This window comes from Bubalus kerabau, chromosome 10, assembly GCF_029407905.1.
Source record: "Bubalus kerabau isolate K-KA32 ecotype Philippines breed swamp buffalo chromosome 10, PCC_UOA_SB_1v2, whole genome shotgun sequence".
NCBI lineage: Eukaryota > Metazoa > Chordata > Mammalia > Artiodactyla > Bovidae > Bubalus > Bubalus kerabau.
Genome location: NC_073633.1, coordinates 58,923,916 through 58,947,463, shown reverse-complemented (window position 1 = coordinate 58,947,463; position 23,548 = coordinate 58,923,916). Strand labels below are relative to the sequence as shown.

The window sequence follows — 23,548 nt, the reverse complement described above, 5'->3', positions numbered from 1 at the left end:
GTTGACTCATTGGAAAAGACTCTGATGCTGGGAGGGATTGGGGGCAGGAGGAAAAGGGGACGACAGAGAATGAGATGGCTAGATGGCATCACCGACTCGATGGACATGAGTCTGAGTGAACTCCGGGAGTTGGTGATGGACAGGGAGACCTAGTGTGCTGTGATTCATGGGGTCACAAAGAGTCGGACATGACTGAGCCGCTGAACTGACTGAACTGAACTTATGGACTTCTCATTGCAGTGAGAAGTTTTTCTTGTTTCAGAGCACTGGGCTCTAGGCATTCAGGCTTCAGTAGTTGTGACATGTTGGCTCAATAATTGCAGCTCTTGGGCTCTAGAGCACAGGCTCAGTAGTTGTGGCTCATGGGCTTAGCTGCCCTCTGGCATGTGGGATCTTCCTGGACCAGGGATTGAACCCATGTCTCCTCCATTGGCATGTGTATTCTTAACCACTGAGCTACCAGGGAAGCCCTTGTTAAGCTTTTTGAATCTGTGGGTTCCTACCTCGCTCCCTGACTTGAGACTATAATTATACTTCTGTTAAATTACTTGATATTTCCACATTAATAATATCAATATTTAGGTTACTGATGAGCTGTTTTTAGCCTTTTTTTTTTCTTATGTTCTTTATTTGGATAGTATATTGCTGTATCTTCAGTAGGTTACTGATATTTTCTTTGTACTGTCTGTTAGTGTTAGTTGCTCAGTTGTGTCTGACTCTCTGTGACACCATGGACAGTAGCCCACCAGGCTCATCTGTCCGTGGAATTCTCCAGGTGAGAATAGTGGAGTGGGTTACTATCTCCTACTCTAGGGGATCTTCCTGACCCAGGAACTGAACCCGGGTCTCCTGCATTGCAGGCAGATTCTTTACTGTCTGAGCTACCTGTAATGTCTAGTATGCCCCTATACCTAAGCAGAGATACTCATTTTTATATATTCATCTATAGAGTTCCATTTGATTTTCCTTTGCATCTTCAATTTATCTTCTTATTAAATTAATGTTTTGCTTTAATCACTTATGTATAATTAAAGTAGCTCTTTGACAGCCTTGTTAGCTGGACCCGTTATATTTCTCACTTATGGTTTTGTTTCTATGGACTGATTTTTTTCTTCTGGCTATCGGTCACATTTTCCTGCTTCTTGGCTTGGTTAGTGCTTTTTTACTGAATGCTATTGTTGAATGATTCTATTTAGTGTACTTTTTGAAGACAGTGTTGGATTTTTATAGGTAGTTATTTGCCAGTTTAATCCTTTTGAGGCCTGTTTTTAAGTTTTACAAGAGTGTGTCTAGAGCAGCCTTCAGAGATAGTTCAACTCTACCCTTAATGCTTCCCCTAAAGAGACCTTTCATCAGATCAGATCAGATCAGATCAGTTGCTCCGTCATGTCCGACTCTTGGCGACCCCCATGAATCGCAGCACACCAGGCCTCCCTGTCCATCACCAACTCCCGGAGTTCACTCAGACTCACATCCATTGAGTCAGTGATGCCATCCAGCCATCTCATCCTCTGTCGTCCCCTTCTCCTCCTGGCCCCAATCCCTCCCAGCATCAGTCTTTTCCAATGAGTCAACTCTTTGCATGAGGTGGCCAAAGTACTGGAGTTTCAGCTTTAGCATCATTCCTTCCAAAGAAATCCCAGGGCTGATCTCCTTCAGAATGGACTGGTTGGATCTCCTTGCAGGCCAAGGGACTCTCAAGAGTCTTTTCCAACATCACAGTTCAAAAGCATCAATTCTTCGGCGCTCAGCCTTCTTCACAGTCCAACTCTCACATCCATACATGACCACTGGAAAAACCATAGCCTTGATTAGATGAACCTTTGTTGACAAAGTAATGTCTCTGCTTTTGAATATGCTGTCTAGGTTGGTCATAACTTTCCTTCCAAGGAGTAAGCGTCTTTTAATATCATGGCTGCAGTCACCATCTGCAGTGATTTTGGAGCCCAGAAAAATAAAGTCTGACACTGTTTCCACTGTTTCCCCATCTATTTCCCATGAAGTGATGGGACCGGATGCCATGATCTTCGTTTTCTGAATGTTGAGCTTTAAGCCAACTTTTTCACTCTCCACTTTCACTTTCATCAAGAGGCTTTTGAGTTCCTCTTCACTTTCTGCCATAAGGATGGTGTCATCTGCATATCTGAGGTTATTGATATTTCTCCCGGCAATCTTGATTCCAGCTTGTGTTTCTTCCAGTCCAGCATTTCTCATGATGTACTCTGCATAGAAGTTAAATAAGCAGAGTGACAATATACAGCCTTGATGCACTCATTTCCTATTTGGAACCAGTCTGTTGTTCCATGTCCAGTTCTCACTGTTGCTTCCTGACCTGCATACAAATTTCTCAAGAGGCAGATCAGGTGGTCTGGTATTCCCATCTCTTTCAGAATTTTCTACAGTTTATTGTGATCCACACAGTCAAAGGCTTTGGCATAGTCAATAAAGCAGAAATAGATGTTTTTCTGGAACTCTCTTGCCTTTTCCATGACCCAGTGGATGTTGGCAATTTGATCTCTGGTTCCTCTGCCTTTTCTAAAACCAGCTTGAACATCAGGAAGTTCACGGTTCACATACTGCTGAAGCCTAGCTTGGAGAATTTTGAGCATGACTTTCCTAGCATGTGAGATGAGTGCAATTGTGTGGTAGTTTGAGCATTCTTGGGCATTGCCTTTCTTTGGGATTGGAATGAAAACTGACCTTTTCCAGTCCTGTGGCCACTGCTGAGTTTTCCAAATTTGCTGGCATATTGAGTGCAGCACTTTCAAAGCATCATCTTTCAGGATTTGGAATAGCTCAACTGGAATTCTATCACCTCCTCTAGCTTTGTTCGTAGTGATGCTTTCTAAGCCCCCCTTGACTTCACATTCCAGGATGTCTGGCTCTAGGTCAGTGATCACACCATCGTGATTATCTGGGTCGTGAAGATTTTTTTGTACAGTTCTTCTGTGTATTCTTGCCATCTCTTCTTAATATCTTCTGCTTCTGTTAGGTCCATACCATTTCTGTCCTTTATTGAGCCCATCTTTGCATGGAATGTTCCTTTGGTATCTCTGATTTTCTTGAAGAGATCTCTAGTCTTTCCCATTCTGTTGTTTTCCTGTCTACTTTGCATTGATCGCTAAAGAAGGCTTTCTTATCTCTTTTTGCTATTCTTTGGAACTCTGCATTCCGATGCTTATATCTTTCCTTTCTCCTTTGCTTTTCACTTCACTTCTTTTCACAGCTATATATAAGGCCTCCTCAGACAGCCATTTTGCTTTTTTGCATTTCTTTTCCATGGGGATGGTCTTGATCCCTGTCTCCTGTACAATGTCACGAACCTCATTCCATAGTTCATCAGGCACTCTATCAGGTCTAGTCCCTTAAATCTGTTTCTCACTTCCACTGTATAATCATAAGGGATTTGATTTAGGTCATACCTGAATGGTCTAGTGGTTTTCCCTACTTTCTTCAATACAAGTCTGAATTTGGCAATAAGGAGCTCATGATCTGAGCCACAGTCAGCTCCTGGTCTTGTTTTTGCTGACTGTATAGGGCTTCTCCATCTTTGGCTGCAAAGAATATAATCAATCTGATTTCGGTGTTCACCATCTGGTGACCAGGGGCTTTGGCCGGGAGGACCAACCCCACATCCAAGGAGCCGTGGCTGCGCGGGTGCAGGAGGGCCTAGAGAAGCTATCCCACGTTGAAGGTCAGGAAGGGCAGCGGTGAGGAAATACCCCTCGTCCAAGGTAAGAAGCAATGGCTGCGCTTTGCTGGAGCAGCTGTGAAGAGATACCCCATGCCCAAGGTAAGGGAAACCCAAGTAAGATGGTAGGTGATGCAAGAGGGCATCAGAGGGCAGACACACTGAAACCATACTCACAGAAAACTAGTCAATCTAATCATACTAGGACCACAGCCTTGTCTAACTCATTGAAACTAAGCCATGCCCGTGGGGCAACCCAAGATGGGCGGGTCATGGTGGAGAGATCTGACAGAATGTGGTCCACTGGAGAAGGGAATGGCAAACCACTTCAGTATTCTTGCCTTGAGAACCCTATGAACAGTATGAAAAGGCAAAATGGTAGGATACTGAAAGAGAAACTCCCCAGGTCAGTAGGTGCCCAATATGCTACTGAAGATCAGTGGAGAAATAACTCCCGAAAGAATGAAGGGATGGAGCCAAAGCAAAAAGAATACCCAGCTGTGGATGTGACTGGTGATAGAAGCAAGGTCTGATGCTGTAAAGAGCAATATTGCATAGGAACCTGGAATGTCAGGTCCATGAATCAAGGCAAATTGGAAGTGGTCAAACAAGAGATGGCAAGAGTGAATGTCGACATTCTAGGAATCAGCGAACTGAAATGGACTGGAATGGGTGAATTTAACTCAGATGACCATTATATCTACTACTGCAGGCAGGAATCCCTCAGAAGAAATGGAGTGGCCATCATGGTCAACAAAAGAGTCCGAAATGCAATACTTGGATGCAATCTCAAAAACGACAGAATTATCTCAGTTCGTTTCCAAGGCAAACCATTCAATATCACAGTAATCCAAGTCTATGCCCCAACTAGTAACGCTGAAGATGCTGAAGTTGAACGGTTCTATGAAGACCTACAAGACCTTTTAGAACTAACACCCAAAAAAGATGTCCTTTTCATTATAGGGGACTGGAATGCAAAAGTAGGAAGTCAAGAAACACCTGGAGTAACAGGCAAATTTGGCCTTGCAATACGGAATGAAGCAGGGCAAAGACTAATAGAGTTTTGCCCAGAAAATGCACTGGTCCTAACAAATACCCTCTTCCAACAACACAAGAGACCTTTCATGATCTCCACCAAGTACCCCAGATGATCATTGAGGACTGTCCATTCTGCCTAGTTAGAGCTCAAATGTCTTCCTGCCCTGTATGACCTATGGGATTTGCTGTATTTACAGCTCCCCAATTGTTTTTTGTCTGGCCTTGTTGGGTTTCCATGTATTAACGTGTGGCCTAGTCCACAGTAGACTCAGGGGACCTCCTATGTAGATTTGTGATGCTCTCTCCTAATGTAGTTCCTCCTTACTTGAACCTTCATATAAATTCCCAGCTGCTTCAGTCTCCTCAACTCTGATCTGTTTCCTCAACTCAATGGACCTCTGGACTCTTTTTGCATTTTCTCTTCCCTGTAGGTACTGTGTGAAAATTGTCTCCCAGAAGAATGCTGGGGTGATTGTAAAACTCATTTGTTTCCCTTTTCTCAGGAATCACAACCCTACTGTTTTCCAGTATTTGTAAATAGTTATTTAACATACTTTAGTCATTTTTTCTAGCTGTTTACAGTGCCTTTTTATATTAGCTATTTATTATTTCTTCATGGCTGGAAGACTTAATCTGTTTTATTTTGTTTTTTGGTTAAAATAAACTTGCTGGTACACTCCACAAGTTTCTCTTATTGTGAATATGTCATATTAACACTCCTATGAACATTAGTAACTCACCTTTAAAAAAAAAAAAGTCTGCCCTTTAGTTACCTTGCTTCAGGTAAAATTGATCTCTGTGTCATTTCCTAAAGCTGCTTTCTTCTTATCTACTTTCATAATAAAAACTCCTCAAAAGCATTTTCTCACCTCCTTCAAGTCATTTCCTTATCTTGCAAAGAAAGCTTTTTTGCATTTTTGCCTATATGTGTCCTGCAAAATCATGATATGAATGGTACCTTGGCTTGGTTTAATATTTGTATATCTATCATATATATATATATATATTTATTTATATATTTATATCTATATATATTTATATTTATATCTATATTTTTATAGATATTTATATATATATTTTATATATATCAGTCATGTCCATGGACTCAGTCATGTCCAACTCCTTAATATTTGTATATCTATCATATCTATATATGATAGATATATTTATTTATATATTTATAAATATATATATTTATAGATATTTATATCTATCTATATCTATATCTATATCTATAGATATATTTGGAGAAAGCAGTGGCACCCCACTCCAGTACTCTTGCCTGGAAAATCCCATGGACCGAGGAGCCGAGTAGGCTGTGGTCCATGGGGTCGCTAGGAGTTGGACGTGACTGAGTGACTTCACTTTCACTTTTCACTTTCATGCATTGGAGAAGGAAATGGCAACCCACTCCAGTGTTCTTGCCTGGAGAATCCCAGGGACGGGGGAGCCTGGTGCGCTGCCGTCTCTGGGGTCTCACGGAGTCGGACATGACTGAAGCGACTTAGCAACAGCAGCAGCAACATATATTTAATATTTGTGTAGTCTCATTTTTATATATTTTATTACATAGCTCTACGCCTTCCCCCATGTTGTTTATATCCTTCTTCCCCAATTTTGGTTCCATGGTGCATGACTTATGTTATTTATTGAATATATTCTTAATTTCCCTGCTACTGCTGTGTGGCAAAACCCAACCTAATCCCCCCCCATACTCCCTGCCTAAGTGTACAGCCAACCAGATTGGTGCTATTTTAATTTTATTTATAAATATCAAGTGTAGTGCTGTTTTCCTTTCCTACTTTCTGAGAAGTCAGTTTCCTCTCCCATGGTCAGAGCTGATTTTTAAACAGGTAGTCTTTTCCCCTCATGTATCTAGTGCCTCTTCCATTGTTACCATTCTCAGTTCATGACTTTTCCCTCCTATTTTACTAAGAAAACAGCAAATTTTACTGTCAGTCTCTTGGTCTCTGTACTCTTATCTACTCTGCTTTCCCCCTCATTATGATGAATTACTCCCTCTTTTGTCTAAAGCTTATCACCTCACTGTACACTGGATCCCATACAGTCTCTCTTACTCAAGGACTTAGCTCCTATGATTATCCTATCTTTCTTTCTCTTGCAAAAATCAAATTTACTCTGTGTAATTATTTGCATTAGCATACAAACATGCCATAGGATCTCCAATATGTATATTTTTAGAAACTTCCCTAGATTTCATAATTATCTCTAGCCCTGTATCATTACTCCACTTTATAGCAGAGCTTCTTAAAATAGTTATCTATGCTCAATTTCTCTATTCAGCATTTGCCATTCTCTTGAAATTAAAAATTAGACTTCCATCTCTACTCTGCTTCTCAGTAATTCACAGTGACAGTTCTAGTCAGTTTTTGTTATTCATAGTAATTGATACCAACAGTATTTAACATAGTTTATTTCTTCCTTCTTAAACACTTGATTTAACTTCTGGAGCATCACACTCATAATTTGCTTCCTTGTTTTCCTGACCTTTCCATGTTGGAGTATCCAAGGCTCAGTCCTTGACTCTTTTCTCTGTCTTCATCCAGTTCTGAGATACGTCTTTCATTTCCAAGGCTTGGTGTACCATCCGTATGTTCATCACTTCCATGTTTCCACTTCTTGCTGTGATCTTTCTTTGAGCCCCAGGCCCTGTGTGTTCTCAGTTCCTTTGTACTTGTGTATCCATAGTTCCACATCCACAGATTCAACCAGCAGTAGACCATGTATTACTGTAGTATTTACTATTGAAAAGTTTCTACATGTGAATGGATCCACATTGAAACCCATGTTGTTCAAGGGTTAATTGCAATCCTTAGAAAAACTTAGATCTACATACACACACACACCCCCTACTAAAACACTCCAGAGATTTTTCATGTCATTCAGAATAAAATCCAAACTTTGAGGTAGGGTTTACAAGGTCTGTCTAACATCTCCCTGACTGTTTCTGCGATCTCAAGGCCTAAAACTGCATGTGTCACTCATCTGAAGCCACACTGACCTTTGAATGTGATCTTTGAATATGTCACATGGATTTCTACCTCAGGGTCTTTGTCTTATTTGTTCCTCCAGATCTAGACATGAATCATTCCCTCATTTGGAAGCCTTCCCCTAACTGCTGTATCTTAACTAATTATGTATCTTACCCATTGCTCTGTCCTCTTTTTTTTTTCTCTTGGCCATGCCAAGCTGTTTGTGGGATCTTAGTTCCCTGATCAAGGATTAAATGTAGGCCCATGGCAGTGGAAACACAGAGTCCTAACCACCAGACTGCCGGGAAATTCCCTACTCTGTCCTCTTATCCTTTTTCTTCATAGGCCTTATTACTATAAGATGTTACATATGAGTAAGTAGATATGTGTTTATCATCTGTATCTTCCTCTAGAGTGCAACCTTTATGAGAGTAGAACTTGGGTTAATTATATGTCCATCATGTAGTATTGTTGCTGTTGTGTTAGTCGCTCAGTCATGTCCAACTGTTTGCAGCACCTTGAGCTATAGCCTGCTATCCTCCCCAGTCCATGGAATTCTCCAGGCAAGAATACTGGAGTGGGTAGCCATTCCTTCTCCAGGGGATCTTCCTGACGCAGGTCAAACCCAGGTCTCCTGCATTTCAGGTAGATTCTTTACTGTCTGATCTATCAGGGATGCCCCATCATGTAGTATAATACTGGCAATTTAGTAAGTGCTGGATAAATGTGTTGAATAAGTAAAACCTATTAGACATATATATTACTCCCAATTTCAGATGTAGGAACTGAATTGATCACAGCTGTCAGGTTTTTCAATTCCAAATTTATTGTTTTGAACCTCAGCCACTTGTTTCTAGATCCTTGTCTGCTCATTTATTTGTCCTTATCTGATTATTCCTCATCTGAATTACTGTGGCTGTGTGATTCTTGAAGCATTTGCTATATTTGACTTGTACTTTGGTTACCGAGGACTTCCCTGATAGCTCAGATGGTAAAGAATTCGATGGAGACTGGGTTTTTGATCCCTGGGTTGGGAAGATACCCTGGAGAAGGAAAAGGCTACCCAGTCCAGTATTCTGGCCTAGAGAATTGCATGGACTTTATAGTCCATGGGATCCCAAAGAGTGGGACCCGACTGAGTGACTTTCATTTCACTTGGTTACCAGTGTATACCTCTTTTTTGTGCTCTCCCAGTGCCTTATGAATGCATTAAAAATTATGGAACAATCACAAATTATTTCTTCTTGGATATCTTAGTATTTGAGTTTTAAAGTTAGACTTGATTTTCTATAAGCTATCCAGCTTTTCCTTTTAAAGTTAGTATAAACTTCAGGACTTGTGATTTTATAAAATTTTTCTCTAGCAACATGTAAACTTCTTAATTTATAGGGTAATAATAGACTTGTTTTAGGAGAGAGTTTTCATCTTAAAAATACTCAATAATAACATTGGTATCTTGTCTGTACTTTCTTTTGTAAAAAGTACTTAAGCGTAGCTGAAAACAGAAAGCTTTTCAAGTTTTTGATAAGATTAACCCTTTGCTTAGTGGATTTTCTCATATAGGAAAACTTTATTTCCTACTTTACTATTCTTCTATCCTTTTTCTTTTTCACTTTTCCCAAGAAATGGGGCAGTATTGATTTAGTATTGATTTATTGATAGGGGACCATCATGTGGTAAAGAAGGGTTTTCATTTTTCTGTGGAGTAGGTTACAGAGTCTCTAGCAAGAAAGAGAAGGGCAAAGATTGATTTCTGTATTGTTATGAGAAGAGGCTGAAATGAAGCAGCAAGAGCTGTGGCCTTGGTAGCTAATGAGAATCTGTCTTTTCCGTGTGAACAGTGAGAGAAGTCAGGCTGCTCTTAGTGTCGCTACCACCCACAAAGCTGTGAAGAAGGCTGGTGAGAGCAGATGGTATCCAGACACAGTTTGATTTGTTTAGAAACCTGCATAAAGAGCAGCATGTGTTTTGTTTTGTTTTCCCCTTAATTACTCAGAGCAAAGGAGATCAGTTTTCAAATAAAACATAGTGATATAGCCAGGAGAAAAAATTAGAAGAAAATGGACAACTCTGTTATTAACTGCATCATTTCAATTCCATGATATTTATTATCTTCTTTGTATAATGTGATGTACTAGACATTGTAGGGCATGCAAAATAGAGTGAGTTAAGTATTACAAAATAAATTCAGTTCAGTAAACATGGTATTAGTGCTTTTTATTTGCCACCGAAGTGCTGGGAACATAGAAACTAAAGTACTTCCTATCTTCAAGGAGCTTACAGGATAGTGAGGGAAATTAAGTAAATGGAGATCAGTTCCACACAAGCAGGCACTATGATATATGTATCAATGTGCCATAGAATCTCTGAAGAAAGGGTACTTCATCCAGCCTGAGAAGATAGTGAGGAAAGGCTCCTGGGAGAAGGTAAAACCCTAGTGTATAGCCCTAACTGAGGGTTAAAGGATGATGAATAGGTGTTAGCCAGTTAAAAATGAGGGGTGGAGAGAAATCAGGGCAGAAGGAAGAGCGTGAGCAAAAGGTCAGAGGCAAGAAACATCATGACTCTTCAGGAGAGATCCAAGCAAGTACTACCCGTAGAGCTGAAGGTACATTTGTAGGAGTAGATGAGATTATGGTGCCAGATTGGGATGGAATTTGGAGTTTATTCTATATGTTCATGTTTCTTCCTGTGTGGCCTGTAGATTCTTCAACAGCAGCTCTTAGTCTGTTTGAAGAAACGCAGGTCTAAACCCACACCAGGATGTGAAAAATATCCTTAAAATCTGTTATTTTTGCTCAGAATTGGGGTTTTCTTATCTGGCTAATATAGAATGCTCTGTATTTAACAGATATTTCCTAAATGATATATTTTATCGGGTTTACACAAGCACAGTATTAATGAGAGAATTTATGTCTTAAATTGGTGTTTTGGGAGGTTTCCAAGAGAACTATGGTTATAAAAAGTTGTTTATAAAGTAAATACAGAAGAAATGTATACTATATCTTGGGATCAGTAAAAAGAGGCAGAAAATTCCAAACAAAAAGCAATCTGAAATCCTGATTTGTGACTATATCTTTAAGGATATATTTTCCTAAAACCAATTCAGCGTGGGAATTCCCTGAAACCTCTATCATTCAGTGTTCAGTCTCTGGCTGTGTATGTGTCTGTGTATAATTTAGGAGAAAGCGAGGAATATAGAAATGGAAAATATTGAAAATATCAGAGAGAACTTATGTTTATAAATGTTTTATCTGTCTCTTTTGCTGTACAGGAATTAGAGAATAAAAGAAGACTACAAAAACAGGCTGTTGCTAGTCAAAGTGCCATGGAAGTTCGCTTAAATAGAGCTCTAGAAGAAGCAGAGAAGTATAAACTAGAGTTAAGTAAACTACAGCAAAATAACAAGGTATGGAAAAATGGAATAGTTTTGTTAGTGGTCACCTTTGTTAACTTCCTTTTTTACGCAACACTCAAAAGTAATAGTTTTTAAATTATAATTCTTGATGTCATGGTGAACATATCTTTTCAAAGAAACACACTCATTAGGAATATGTATATTTCTGGTAAGTTAGGTTTATATTGTTTAGACTAGCACCATCATTAGGTGATAGCACAACTCTTTGGAGGAGGCATTCATTTTTTCCTCCAACAAATCTTTATCGTATGCCCATATTACATGCCAGACACTGTGGGCATAAATGGTGGAAAAATGTTTCTTGTCTCTCAAGTCTTTTAAATCCTCTGAACATCAGTTTTCCAATATATATAACACAAGAGGCTATATTACCAGGGCACTGGTTGTCAAATTTGAGCACATGTCAGAATTACCTGGAGGGCTTATTAAAACAGATTCCTGGGTCCCACCCACAGATTTTATTATTCAGTAGTATGGGGTGAGACTTGAGAATGTGTGAGGTTTTTTATTTTATTGGAGTATAATTGATTTACAATGTTGTGTTAGTTTCTGCTGTACAGCAAAGTGAGTAATATATACATATATATATATATGTGTGTATATATATATATATATATATATATATATATATAATATCTCCACTGTTTTTTAGATTCTTTTCCCATATAGGCCATTACAAAGTATTGAGTAGGGTTCCTTGAGCTAATAGGAGGTTCTTATTAGTTATATATTTCATATATAGTAGTATGTATATGTCAGTCCCAGTCTACCACTTTATCTCTTCCCCACCCCTTACTTCCTCATTACCATAAATTTGTTTTCTAGATCTGTGACTCAGTTTCAGTTTTATAGATAAGTTCATTTGTTCTCTTAGATTCTGCATATGAGTGACATCATCTGATATTTGTCTTTGTGTGTTTGCTTACTTTACTCAGTATGATAATCTCTAGGTCTGTCCATGTCATTGCTAATGGCATTATTTCATTCTTGTTTATGGCTGAGTAATATTCCATTATATATATGTACCACATCTTTATCCATTCCTCAGTTGATGGACATTTAGGTTGCTTCTTCCATGTCCTGGCTATCGTAAATAATGCTGCAGTGCACACTGGGGTACATGTATCTTTTTTGAATTGTAGTTTTCTCTGGATATGTGCCAAGGAATGGGATCATATGAAAGCTCTATTTTTAGTGTTTTAAAGAACTTCCATACTATTTTCCGTAGTGGCTGTATCAATTTACATTCCCACCAACAGAGCAAGAGGGTTCCCTTTCCTATACCTCCTCTCCAGCATTTATTGTTGGTACATTTTTTTGACGATGGCCATGCAAGTAGAGAGTGAAAAAGTTGGCTTAAAGCTCAACATTCAGAAAACGAAGATCATGGCATCTGGTCCCATCACTTCATGGGAAATAGATGGGGAAACAGTGGAAACAGTGTCAGACTTTATTTTTCTGGGCTCCAAAATCACTGCAGATGGTGACTGCAGCCATGAAATTAAAAGGCGCTTACTCCTTGGAAGGAAAGTTATGACCAACCTAGATAGCATATTCAAAAGCAGAGACATTACTTTGCCAACAAAGGTCCGTCTAGTCAAGGCTATGGTTTTTCCTGTGGTCATGTATGGATGTGAGAGTTGGACTGTGAAGAAGGCTAAACGCTGGAGAATTGATGCTTTTGAACTGTGATGTTGGAGAAGACTCTTGAGAGTCCCTTGGTCTGCAAGGAGATCCAACCAGTCCATTCTGAAGGAGATCAGGCCTGGGATTTCTTTGGAAGGAATGATGCTAAAGCTGAAACTCCAGTACTTTGGCCACCTCATGTGAAGAGTTGACTCATTGGAAAAGACCCTGATGCTGGGAGAGATTGGGGGCAGGAGGAGAAGGGGACGACAGAGGATGAGATGGCTGGATGGCATCACTGACTCAATGGATGTGAGTCTCAGTGAACTCCGGGAGTTGGTGATGGACAGGGAGGCCTGGCGTGCTGTGATTCATGGGGTCGCAAAGAGTCAGACACGACTGAGTGACTGAACTAAACTGAATGCTGACTAGTGTGAGGTGATACCTCATTGTGGTTTTGATTTACATTTCTCTATTGATTAGTGATGATGAGTATCTTTTCATGTGCCTCTTGGCCATTTGTATGTCTTTGGACAAATGTCTATTTAGAACTTCCACTCATTAAAAAAATTTTTTTTTGATTGAACCATTTTTGAAGTGTTTATTTAATTTGTTAACAATATTGCATCTTTTAAATATTTTTTGTGTTTCTTTATTCCACAAGGCTTGTGGGTTCTTAGCCCCCTGACCAGGGATGGAACTTGCACCCCCTACAGTGGAAGGTGAGGTCTTATCCTCTGGACTTCCAGGGAAGTCCCCCCACTCATTTTTTTTTTTTTTAATTGGATTCTTTGTTATAAAACTACATGAGCTGTTTCTGTATTTCAGAGATTAATCCCTTGTCAGTTGCTTCATTTGCAAATATTTTCTCCTATTCTGAGGGTTGTCTTCTTGTCTGTGGTTTCCTTCGCTGTGCAAAAGGTTTTACGTTTCATTAGTTTGCATTTATTTATTTTTGTTTTTATTTTCATTACTATAGACGGTGGATTGAAAAAGTTCTTGGCTGCAAATTATGTCTAAGAGTTCTCTGCCTATGTTTTCCTTTAGGAATTTTATGGTATCATGCCTTACATTTAGTCTTTAATCTATTTTGAGTTTATTTTTGTATATGTTATTAGGGAGTGTTCTAATATCATTCTTTTACATGTAGCTGTTTTGTTTTCCCAGCACCACTTATTGAAGAGACTGTTTTTTCTGAATTGTATATTGTTGCTCCTTTGTCATAGATTAGCTGACCATAGGTGTGTGGGTTTATCTCTGGGCTTCCTATCCTGTTCCATTGGTCTATATTTCTGATTTTGTGCCTGTACCATATTGTTCTGATGACTGTAACTTTGTAATATAGTCTTAATTCATGCAGCTTGGATTCCTCCAGCTGTTTTCTTTCTCAAGATTGCTTGGTCATTTGAGGTCTTTTGTGTTTCCATACAAACTGTAAAATTCTTTGTTCTAATTCTGTGAAAAATTGCTATTGATAATTTGATCAGGATTGTATTGAATCTCTATAGACTGCTTTGGGTAGTATAGTCATTTTCACAATATTGATTCTTCCAATCCAAGAGAATAGTATATCTCTCCATCTGTTTGTACATCATCTTTGATATCTTTCATCAGTATTTTATAGTTTTCTTAGTACAGTTCTTTCGTCTCCTTGTTGTGCTGTGCTGTGCTTAGTTGCTTATTCATGTCTGACTTTTTGCGACCCCATGGACAGTAGCCCAATAGGCTCCTCTATCCATGTTTGTCTCCTTTGGTAGGTATATTCCTAGATGTTTTATTCTTTTGATGCCACACTAAGTGGAATATTTTCTTTAATTTCTCTTTCATCTTTCATTGTTAGTGTATAGGAATACAAAATATTTTTATGTATTAATTTTCTAACCTTGCAGCTTACCAAATTCATTCATGAGCTCTAGTAGTTTTCTGGTAGCATCTTTAGGATTTTCTATGTATAGTGTCACGTAATTTACAAACAGTGACAGTTTTACAATTCTTTTCCAATTTGGATTCCTTTTTTTCTTTTTCTTCTCTGATTGCCATAGCTAGGACTTCAAAACTATGTTGAATAATAATGGCAAGAGTAGACATCTTTGTCATGTTCCTGATCTTACAGTAAATGTTTTTAGTATTCACCATTGAGAATGATATAATGGTTATCTAAGTAAATTCACCCATTCCATTCCATTTTAATTCGCTGATTCCTAGAATGTCTGCGTTCACTCTTGCCATCTCCTGTTTGACCACTTCCAATTTGCCTTGATTCATGGACCTGACATTCCAGGTTCCTATGCAGTATTGCTGTTTACAGCATTGGACCTTGCTTCTATCACCAGTCGCATCCACAACTGGGTATTGTTTTTGCTTTGGCTCCATCCCTTAGTTCTTTCTGGAGTTATTTCTCCACTGATCTCCAGTAGCATATTGGGCACCACCGACCCGGGAAGTTCCCCTTTCAGTATCCTATCATTTTGCCTTTTCATACTGTTCATGGGGTTCTCAAGGCAAGAATACTGAAGTGGTTTGCCATTCCCTTCTCCAATGGACCACATTCTGTCAGACCTCTCCACCATGACTCATCCGTCTTGGGTGGCCCCACACAGCATGGCTTAGTTTCATTGAGTTAGACAAGGCTGTGGTCCGTGTGATCAGATTGGCTAGTTTTCTGTGATTATGGTTTCAGTGTGTCTGCCCTCTGATGCCCTCTTGCAACACCTACATCTTACTTGGGTTTCTCTTACCATGGACGTGGGGTATCTCTTCACGGTTGCTCCAGCAAAGTGCAGCCACAGCTCCTTACCTTGGACGAAGGGTATCTCCTCACGGCCACCCCTCCTGACCTTGAATGTGGAGTAGCTCCTCTTGGCCCTCCGGCACCCGTGCAGCCACCACTCCTTGGACGTGGGGTTGCTCCTCTCAGCCGCCTTCCCTAACCTTGGCCATACAGTACCTCCTTTCGGCCGCCGCCCCTGACCTCGGACGTGGGGTAGCTCCTCTCTGCCGCTCCGGTGCTGACTCAGCCTGGCACTCTCGGTCGCCTCCCCCCCCGAGTTTGGGCAAGGGGTAGCTCCTCTTGGCTGTGCTTCAGCATGGTTTGTTGCTGCCGGCACGCTTCTGCATGGTCCGTCACAGCCGGCGTGCTTCTGGAATGGGTGAATTTAACTCAGATGACCATTATATCTACTACTGTGGGCAGGAATCCCTTAGAAGAAACGGAGTAGCCATCATGGTCAACAAAAGGGTCTGAAATGCAGTACTTGGGTGCAGTCTCATAAACAACAGAATGATCTCTGTTTGTTTCCAAGGCAAACCATTTAATATCACGGTAATCCAAACCTATGCCCTAACCAGTATGCTGAAGAAGCTGAAGTTGAATGGTTCTATGAAGACCTACAAGACTTTTTAGAACTAACACCCAAAAAAGATGTCCTTTTCATTATGGGGGACTAGAATGCAAAAGTAGGAAGTCAAGAAACACCTGGAGTAACAGGCAAATTTGGCCTTGGAATACGGAATGAAGCAGGGCAAAGGCTAATAGAGTTTTGCCAAGAGAATGCACTGGTCATAGCAAACACCCTCTTCCAACAACACAAGAGAAGACTCTACACATGGACAAAACCAGATGGTCAACACCAAAATCAGACTGATTATATTCTTTGCAGCCAAAGATGGAGAAGCTTTATACAGTCAGCAAAAACAAGACCAGGAGCTGACTGTGGCTCAGATCATGAGCTCCTTATTGCCAAATTCAGACTTAAATTGAAGAAAGTGGGGAAAACCACTAGATCATTCAGGTATGACCTAAAAAAATCCCTTATGATTATACAGTGGAAGTGAGAAATAGATTTAAGGGACTAGATCTGATAGAGTGCCTGATGAACTATGGAATGAGGTTCGTGACATTGTACAGGAGACAGGGATCAAGACCATCCCCATGGAAAAGAAATGCAAAAAAGCAAAATGGCTGTCTGAGGAGGCCTTATACATAGCTGTGAAAGGAAGAGAAGCAAAAAGCAAAGGAGAAAAGGAAAGATATAAGCATCGGAATGCAGAGTTCCAAAGAATAGCAAGGAGAGATAAGAAAGCCTTCCTCAGTGATCAATGCAAAGAAATACAGGAAAACAACAGAATGGGAAAGACTAGAGATCTCCTCAAGAAAATTAGAGATACCAAGGGAACATTTCATGCAAAGATGGGCTCAATAAAGGACAGAAATGGTATGGACCTAACAGAAGCAGAAGATATTAAGAAGAGGTGGCAAGAATACAAAAAAGAACTGTACAAAAAAGATCTTCACGACCCAGATAATCACGATGGTGTGATCACTCACCTAGAGCCAGACATCCTGGAATGTGAAGTCAAGTGGGCCTTAGAAAGCATCACTACGAACAAAGCTAGAGGAGGTGATGGAATTCCAGCTGCGCTATTTCAAATCCTGAAAGATGATGCTTTGAAAGTGCTGCACTCAATATGCCAGCAAATTTGGAAAACTCAGCAGTGGCCACAGGACTGGAAGACATCAGTTTTCATTCCAATCCCAAAGAAAGGCAAAGCCAAAGAATGCTCAAACTACCACACAATCGCACTCATCTCACACATTTGCCTGGAAAATCCATGGACAGAGGAGCCTGGTAGGCTGTAGTCCATGGGGTCGCTAAGAGTTGGACACGACTGAGCGACTTCACTTTCACTTTTTACTTTCATGCATTGGAGAAGGAAATGGCAACCCACTCCAGTGTTCTTGCCTGGAGAATCCCAGGGATGGGGAAGCCTGGTGGGCTGCCATCTATGGGGTCGCACAGAGTCGGACATGACTGAAGCAACTTAGCAGCAGCAGCAGCACACGGTAGTAAAGTAATGCTCAAAATTCTCCAAGCCAGGCTTCAGCAACACATGAAACAGGAACTTCCAGATGTTCAAGCTGGTTTTAGAAAAGGCAGAGGAACCAGAGGTCAAATTGCCAACATCTGCTGGATCAAGGAAAAAGCAAGAGAGTTCCAGAAAAACATCTATTTCTGTTTTATTGACTATGCCAAAGCCTTTAACTGTGTGGATCACAATAAACTGTGGAAAATTCTGAAAGAGATGGGAATACCAAATCACCTGACCTGCCTCTTGAGAAATCTATATGCAGGTCAGGAAGCAACAGTTAGAACTGGACATGGAACAACAGACTGGTTCCAAATAGGAAAAGGAGTACATCAAGGCTGTATATTGTCACCCTGCTTATTTAACTTCTATGCAGAGTACATCATGAGAAACGCTGGGCTAGAAGAAGCACAAGGTGGAATCAAGATTGCCGGGAGAAATATCAATAACCTCAGATATGCAGAATATACCACCCATATGGCAGAAAGTGAGGAGGAACTAAAAAGCCTCTTGATGAAAGTGAAAAAGGAGAGTGAAAAGTTGGCTTAAAGCTCAACATTCAGAAAACGAAGATCATGGATTCCAGTCCCATCACTTCATGGGAAATAGATGGGGAAACAGTGGAAACAGTGTCAGACTTTACTTTTCTGGGATCCAAAATCACTGCAGATAGTGACTGCAGCCATGAAATTAAAAGACACTTACTCCTTGGAAGGAAAGTTATGACCAACCTAGATAGCATATTCAAAAGCAGAGATCTTACTTTGCCAACAAAGGTCCATCTAGTCAAGGCTATGGTTTTTCCTGTGGTCATGTATGGATGTGAGAGTTGGACTGTGAAGAAAGCTGAGCACCGAAGAATTGATGCTTTTGGAGTGTGGTGTTGGAGAAGACTCTTGAGAGTCCTTTGGACTGCATAGAGATCCAACGAGTCCATTCTAAAGGAGATGAGTCCTGGGTGTTCATTGGAAGGACTGATGCTGAGGCTGAAACTCCAATACTTTGGCCACCTGATGCGAAGAGTTGATTCATTGGAAAAGACCCCGATGCTGGGAGAGATTGGGGGCAGGGGGAGAAGGGGACGACAGAGGATGAGATGGCTGGATGCCATCACCAACTCGATGGACATGAGTTTGAGTGAGCTCTGGCAGTTGGTGATGGATAGGGAGGCCTGGAGTGCTGTGATTCATGGGGTCGTAAGGAGTAGGACTCAACTGAGCAACTGAACTGAAGTGATTGAGAATGATGTTTGTTGTGGGTTTGTCTATATTGCTTTTATTATGTTGAATTAGGTTCTTTCTGAGCCTCCCAGGTGGCTCAGTGATAAAGAATCTTCCTGCAATGCAGGAGATGTGGTTTCAATCCCTGGATCAGGAAGACCCCTTGAAGGAAATGGCCACCCACTCCAGTAGTCTTAAAGACTAAACAACTATAACATTACGCTTAGGCCCACTTTCTGGATAGTTGTTTTGTTTTTTTCTTTTTTTTTTTTTTATCATAAATGGGTGTTGAATTTTGTCAGAAGCTTTTTCTGCAACTATTGTGATGATATGTTTTTAATTCTTCAATTCAGTGTGGTTTATCATACTGATTTGCAGATATTGAACAATCCTTGTGTACCTGAGGTAAATCCCACTTGATCATGGTATGTGATTCTTTTGATGTGTTGTTGGATTCTGTTTGCTAGTATTTTGTTGAGGTCTTTTGCATCTGTGTTCATCAGTGATATTGGCCTATAATTTTCTTTTATTATGATGTCTTTGTCTGGTTTTGGGATCAGGCTGATAGTCCCCTTGTAGAATGAACTTGGGAGTGTTCCCTTTGTCTCCAGCTTTGTGGAAGAGTTTCAGAAGGGTACATGTTCACTCTTCTCTTAATGTTTAATGTAATTCATTTTTGAAGCCATCTGGTCCTGGAATTTTGTGTGTTGGAAGGTTTTAATCACAATTTCAATTTCAGTACTTGTGACTGAACTGTTCATATTTTCTGTTTCTTCCTGGTTCAGCCTTGGAAGGTTGTATCTTTCTAAGAATTTGTCCGCTTCTAGGTTGTCCATTTTATTGGCATGTAGTTGCTTATAGTCTTTTATGATTTTTTGTATTCCTGTAGCATCTATTGTAGCTTTTCCATTTTCATTTCTAATTTTATTGAGTCCTCTCCCTTTTTTTTTTTGATGAGGCTGGCTAAATTTTTACAATTTTATCTTCTCACAGAACCAGCTTTTAGTTTCACTGATCTTTGTTCTCTTCATTGGAGCATTTAATGTTTACCTTTAATTAAGGTAATTATCAATAACATTCCTATTGCCATTTTCTGAATTTTTGGGGTTTCCTTTTGTAGGTCTTTTTCCTTCCTCTTGTTCTTTTCTCTTGTGATTTGATGACTGTCTTTGTTGTATATGGGTTGCTTCTTTTTTGTGTGTATGTCTATTATATTTTTTTGGTTTGTATTTCCTGTGAGGTTTTGATAAAGTAATCTATATATATAAATATGAATAATTGAGGTGTTAGTTGCTCCATCATGTCTGACTTTTTACGACCCCATGGACTCTTTACAACCCCACCAGGCTCCTCCGTCCATGGAATTCTCCAGGCGAGAATACTGGAATGGGTTGCCATTCCCTTCTCCAGGCGATCTTCCCAACCCAAAGATCAAACGCAAAGGCCTTACCAGTGAGCTTTCCCATTTGTGATTTTCTTCTTTCCAGTTGTGCTGTTGCCTCCCTTCCTCCCCACTCCGCCGACCCCCTGCCCCAAAGAAGTTCTGTTAGCATTTGTTGTAAAGCTGCTTTGGTGGTACTGAATCCTTTTAGCTTTTAATTGTCTGTTAAGCTTTTGATTTCTCTGCTGATCTGAATTAGATTCTTGCTGTGTATTCTTTTTTGTAGGTTTTTCTCTTTCATCACTTTAAATAAATATATCATGCCACTCCCTTCTGGCCTGCAGAGTTTCTGCTGAAAAACTAGCTGATAACCTTATGAGTATTTCCTTGTTGCTTTTAATATTTTTTTAATATATGTTAAATTATAATGTGTCTCAGTGTGTTCCTCTGTTTATCTTGTATGAGACTCTCTGAACTTCCTGGACTTGGGTGACTGTTTACTTTCTCATATCAGGTTAGTTCTCCATTGTAATCTCTTCAGGTATTTCCTTAGGCTCTTCTCTTTTTCTTCTTCCTCTGGGACCCCTGTAGTTCGAAAGTTGGTGCATTTAATGTTATCACAGAGGTCTCTCAGACTGTCCTTATTTCTTTTCTGTTTTGTTCCACAGCATCTGTTTCCACCATTTTTCTCTTTCAGCTCACTTTTTCATTCTTTTGCCTCAGTTATTCTGCTATTGATTCCTTCTGATGTATTTTTTTCAGTGATTGTACTGTTTGTCTTTATTTGTTTAGTTGTTCTAGATTTGTTAAACATTTCTTACATATTCTTGATCCATGTCTCCATTCTTTTTTTGAATCTTGGATCATGTTTACCATCATTACTCTGAATTCTTTTTCAGGTAGATTGCCTGTTTCCTCTTCATTTAATTGTTCTTGTAAAGGTTTCTATCTTGCTTCTTCATCTGCAACATACTTCTTTTCTCATTTTGTCCAACTTAACTGTGTTTTTGGTCTCCTTTCCACAGGCTGCAAGATGGTAGTTCCTCTTGCTTCTGGTGTCTGCCCCGTGGTGGGTGAGATTGGTCCAGAGATTTGTGCCATTATCCCTTTGATAGGGGATTTGACTGGTGGTGTGGAGACCAGAGCTTGCTCTGGACATTTAGCAGGGCCTCCTCTTTGCTCTGTAGTTGTCATTGCCCTGTCAGGGGTGGGGTTTCCTCCCTGGTTGTTGGGAGTAGAGACCCCCAGATCTGTTTCTTAGCTGTGTTTCTGATCTGTAGTGCTAGCTAGGTGTGATCGGACAACTTCCACTGGGAGAGAAGCCACTGAGTATTCCTTCTCTGGAGCTGTTCACCTGTGAATGTGCTCTGTTGTGCTCCCTTTCATCCATTGTGTGAACTCACAAAATTCCCTTCATTGGCACTGCTGTCAGTCCCACCTTAACTATGGGTATGCTCACAATTGGTCCTGGTGACTCTGAGGTCTTGTTTTCACCAGGCCACTGATGCAGATCCACTGAGGTCAGGTCCCAGGACTGTAGTGATTATTTATGTACCTGAACCTACTGTAGGGGGTGTGGGGGCTGTGGAGGCAGCTCAGACTCTGGCCTGGCCCAACCCCTGCAGTGTGTGCCCACAACGTCTACAGCAGCTAAAGCCAGCCCATCCCAGCTGCAGGAGCACTTGCTGTCCTTTCAGATGTTTGCAGGTACTAAACTTAGGAGGCTGTCAGTGGAGGTGTAACTCTGAGGTTCACGCAGAGGCCAGGAGAGATTTCAGCTCTACTTCTTAGTCACATGGCCCTTTGGGCTCCGCTGTGGTTTCAGCCCCACCTCTGTTTGTGTGTCTCCTATCAGAGTCTGCTCTGGAGGTAGCCTGGGCACACGAGCCCATCAGGCCGGAAGGAACCGAAGTCGTGATCAGGGTGAGTGGGCCACCCAGGCAGGAGGATGCTGGGATAGCGACTGGAAAGGGAAAACCCACTAGCAGTGACTGGGGGAGTGGGCCACCCAGGCAGGAGGATGCTGGGATAGCGACTGGAAAGGGAAAACCCACTAGCAGTGACTGGGGGAGTGGGCCACCCAGGCAGGAGGATGCTGGGATAGTGACTGGAAAGGGAAAACCCACTAGCAGTGATTGGGTGAGTGGGTCACCCAGGCTGGGGAAGGGGTGGAAGAGGTGATGACAGTGGCGCAGGCTGTCTGCTGCGAGCCTGTGGCTGCAGCGGCCGGTGCGCGAGGGGAAGGCTGCAGTGGCAGCCCCACCCTGGGTGCATTACTAAACAGTGCCACTCTGTGCAGCCATCCAGGCTTCTTCCACGAGCATTCCTAGTTTTGGAGCTCCTCATTCCCACCCCCTCAGCTGTTTCCTCAAAGCTCAGAGCCATTCCCACCTGGGATTTGCTCTCCAAACCTCACATTCCAGCACCTATCCCCCAGGCACACCTTGAACACCCATCCTAGGCTGGGGCCTACAGGGCTGTGGCAGAGACCCTTTGTTTTGTTTTGTTAATTTATTTATTTTAATTGGAGGCTAACTACTTTACAATATTGTGGTGGTATTTTTTGCCGTACATTGACATGAATTGGTCAAAGGCGTACATGTGTTCCCCATCCTGAACCCCGGCCCCCCACCACCCTCCCCACCCCATCCCTCTGGGTTGTCCCAGAGCACCAGCTTTGAGTGCCCTGCTTCATGTATTGAACTTCCACTGGTCATCTGTTTTACATATGGTAATATGCATGTTTTAGTGTTATTCTCTCAAATCGTCCCACCCTCACCTTCTCCCCCATAGTCCAAAAGTCTGTTCTTTATATCTCTGTCTCTTTGGCTGTCTTGCACACAGGGTCGTCGATACTATCTTTCTAAATTCCATATATATGTGTTAATACACTGTCTTGGTTTTTCTCTTTCTGACTTACTTCACTCTGTATAATAGGCTCCAGTTTCATCCACCTCATTAGAATTGACTCAAATGAATTCTTTTTTATAGCTGAGTAATAGTCCATTGTGTATATGTACCACAGCTTCCTTATCCATTCATCTGCTGATGGACATCTAGATTGCTTCCATGTCCTAGCTATTAGGGACCCTTTGCGTTGGACTTCTTGGCCCTGCCTGCCACAGACAAGTTTCTGGTCTCTTTTCTGAGCCCCTGGAGTTCCTCTTCTGTCCCAGCTGATTTCTGCACTGGTGAAGGGGCTTCCCCAGATGTGTGACCCTCTCCTCACCTTCAGCTTTCCATCAGATGCACAAGTCCTGTTCTGCTTCCTCTCATTTTCCTTCTTCCTTCTTTCATTCTACCTGGTTATGTAGG

General features: G+C 41.0%; 1 protein-coding gene across 5 annotated transcripts in view; it reads left to right on the top strand.

The window, feature by feature from the left end:
* TEX9 (testis expressed 9) overlaps positions 1 to 23,548 on the top strand; it is a 101,366-nt gene that overhangs the window by 54,619 nt on the left and 23,199 nt on the right. For 3 of the 5 annotated variants that reach the window (XM_055537876.1, XM_055537875.1, XM_055537880.1), the window contains one exon: positions 10,997 to 11,131. The exons of 1 other annotated variant lie outside the window; for it this stretch is intronic. In XM_055537876.1, coding sequence (XP_055393851.1) covers positions 10,997 to 11,131 — 135 coding nt within the window. Of the gene's footprint in view, positions 1 to 10,996; positions 11,132 to 13,430; positions 13,484 to 23,548 lie in introns of those variants that run through there. One more of the 5 variants, XM_055537879.1, reaches the window with a different exon arrangement.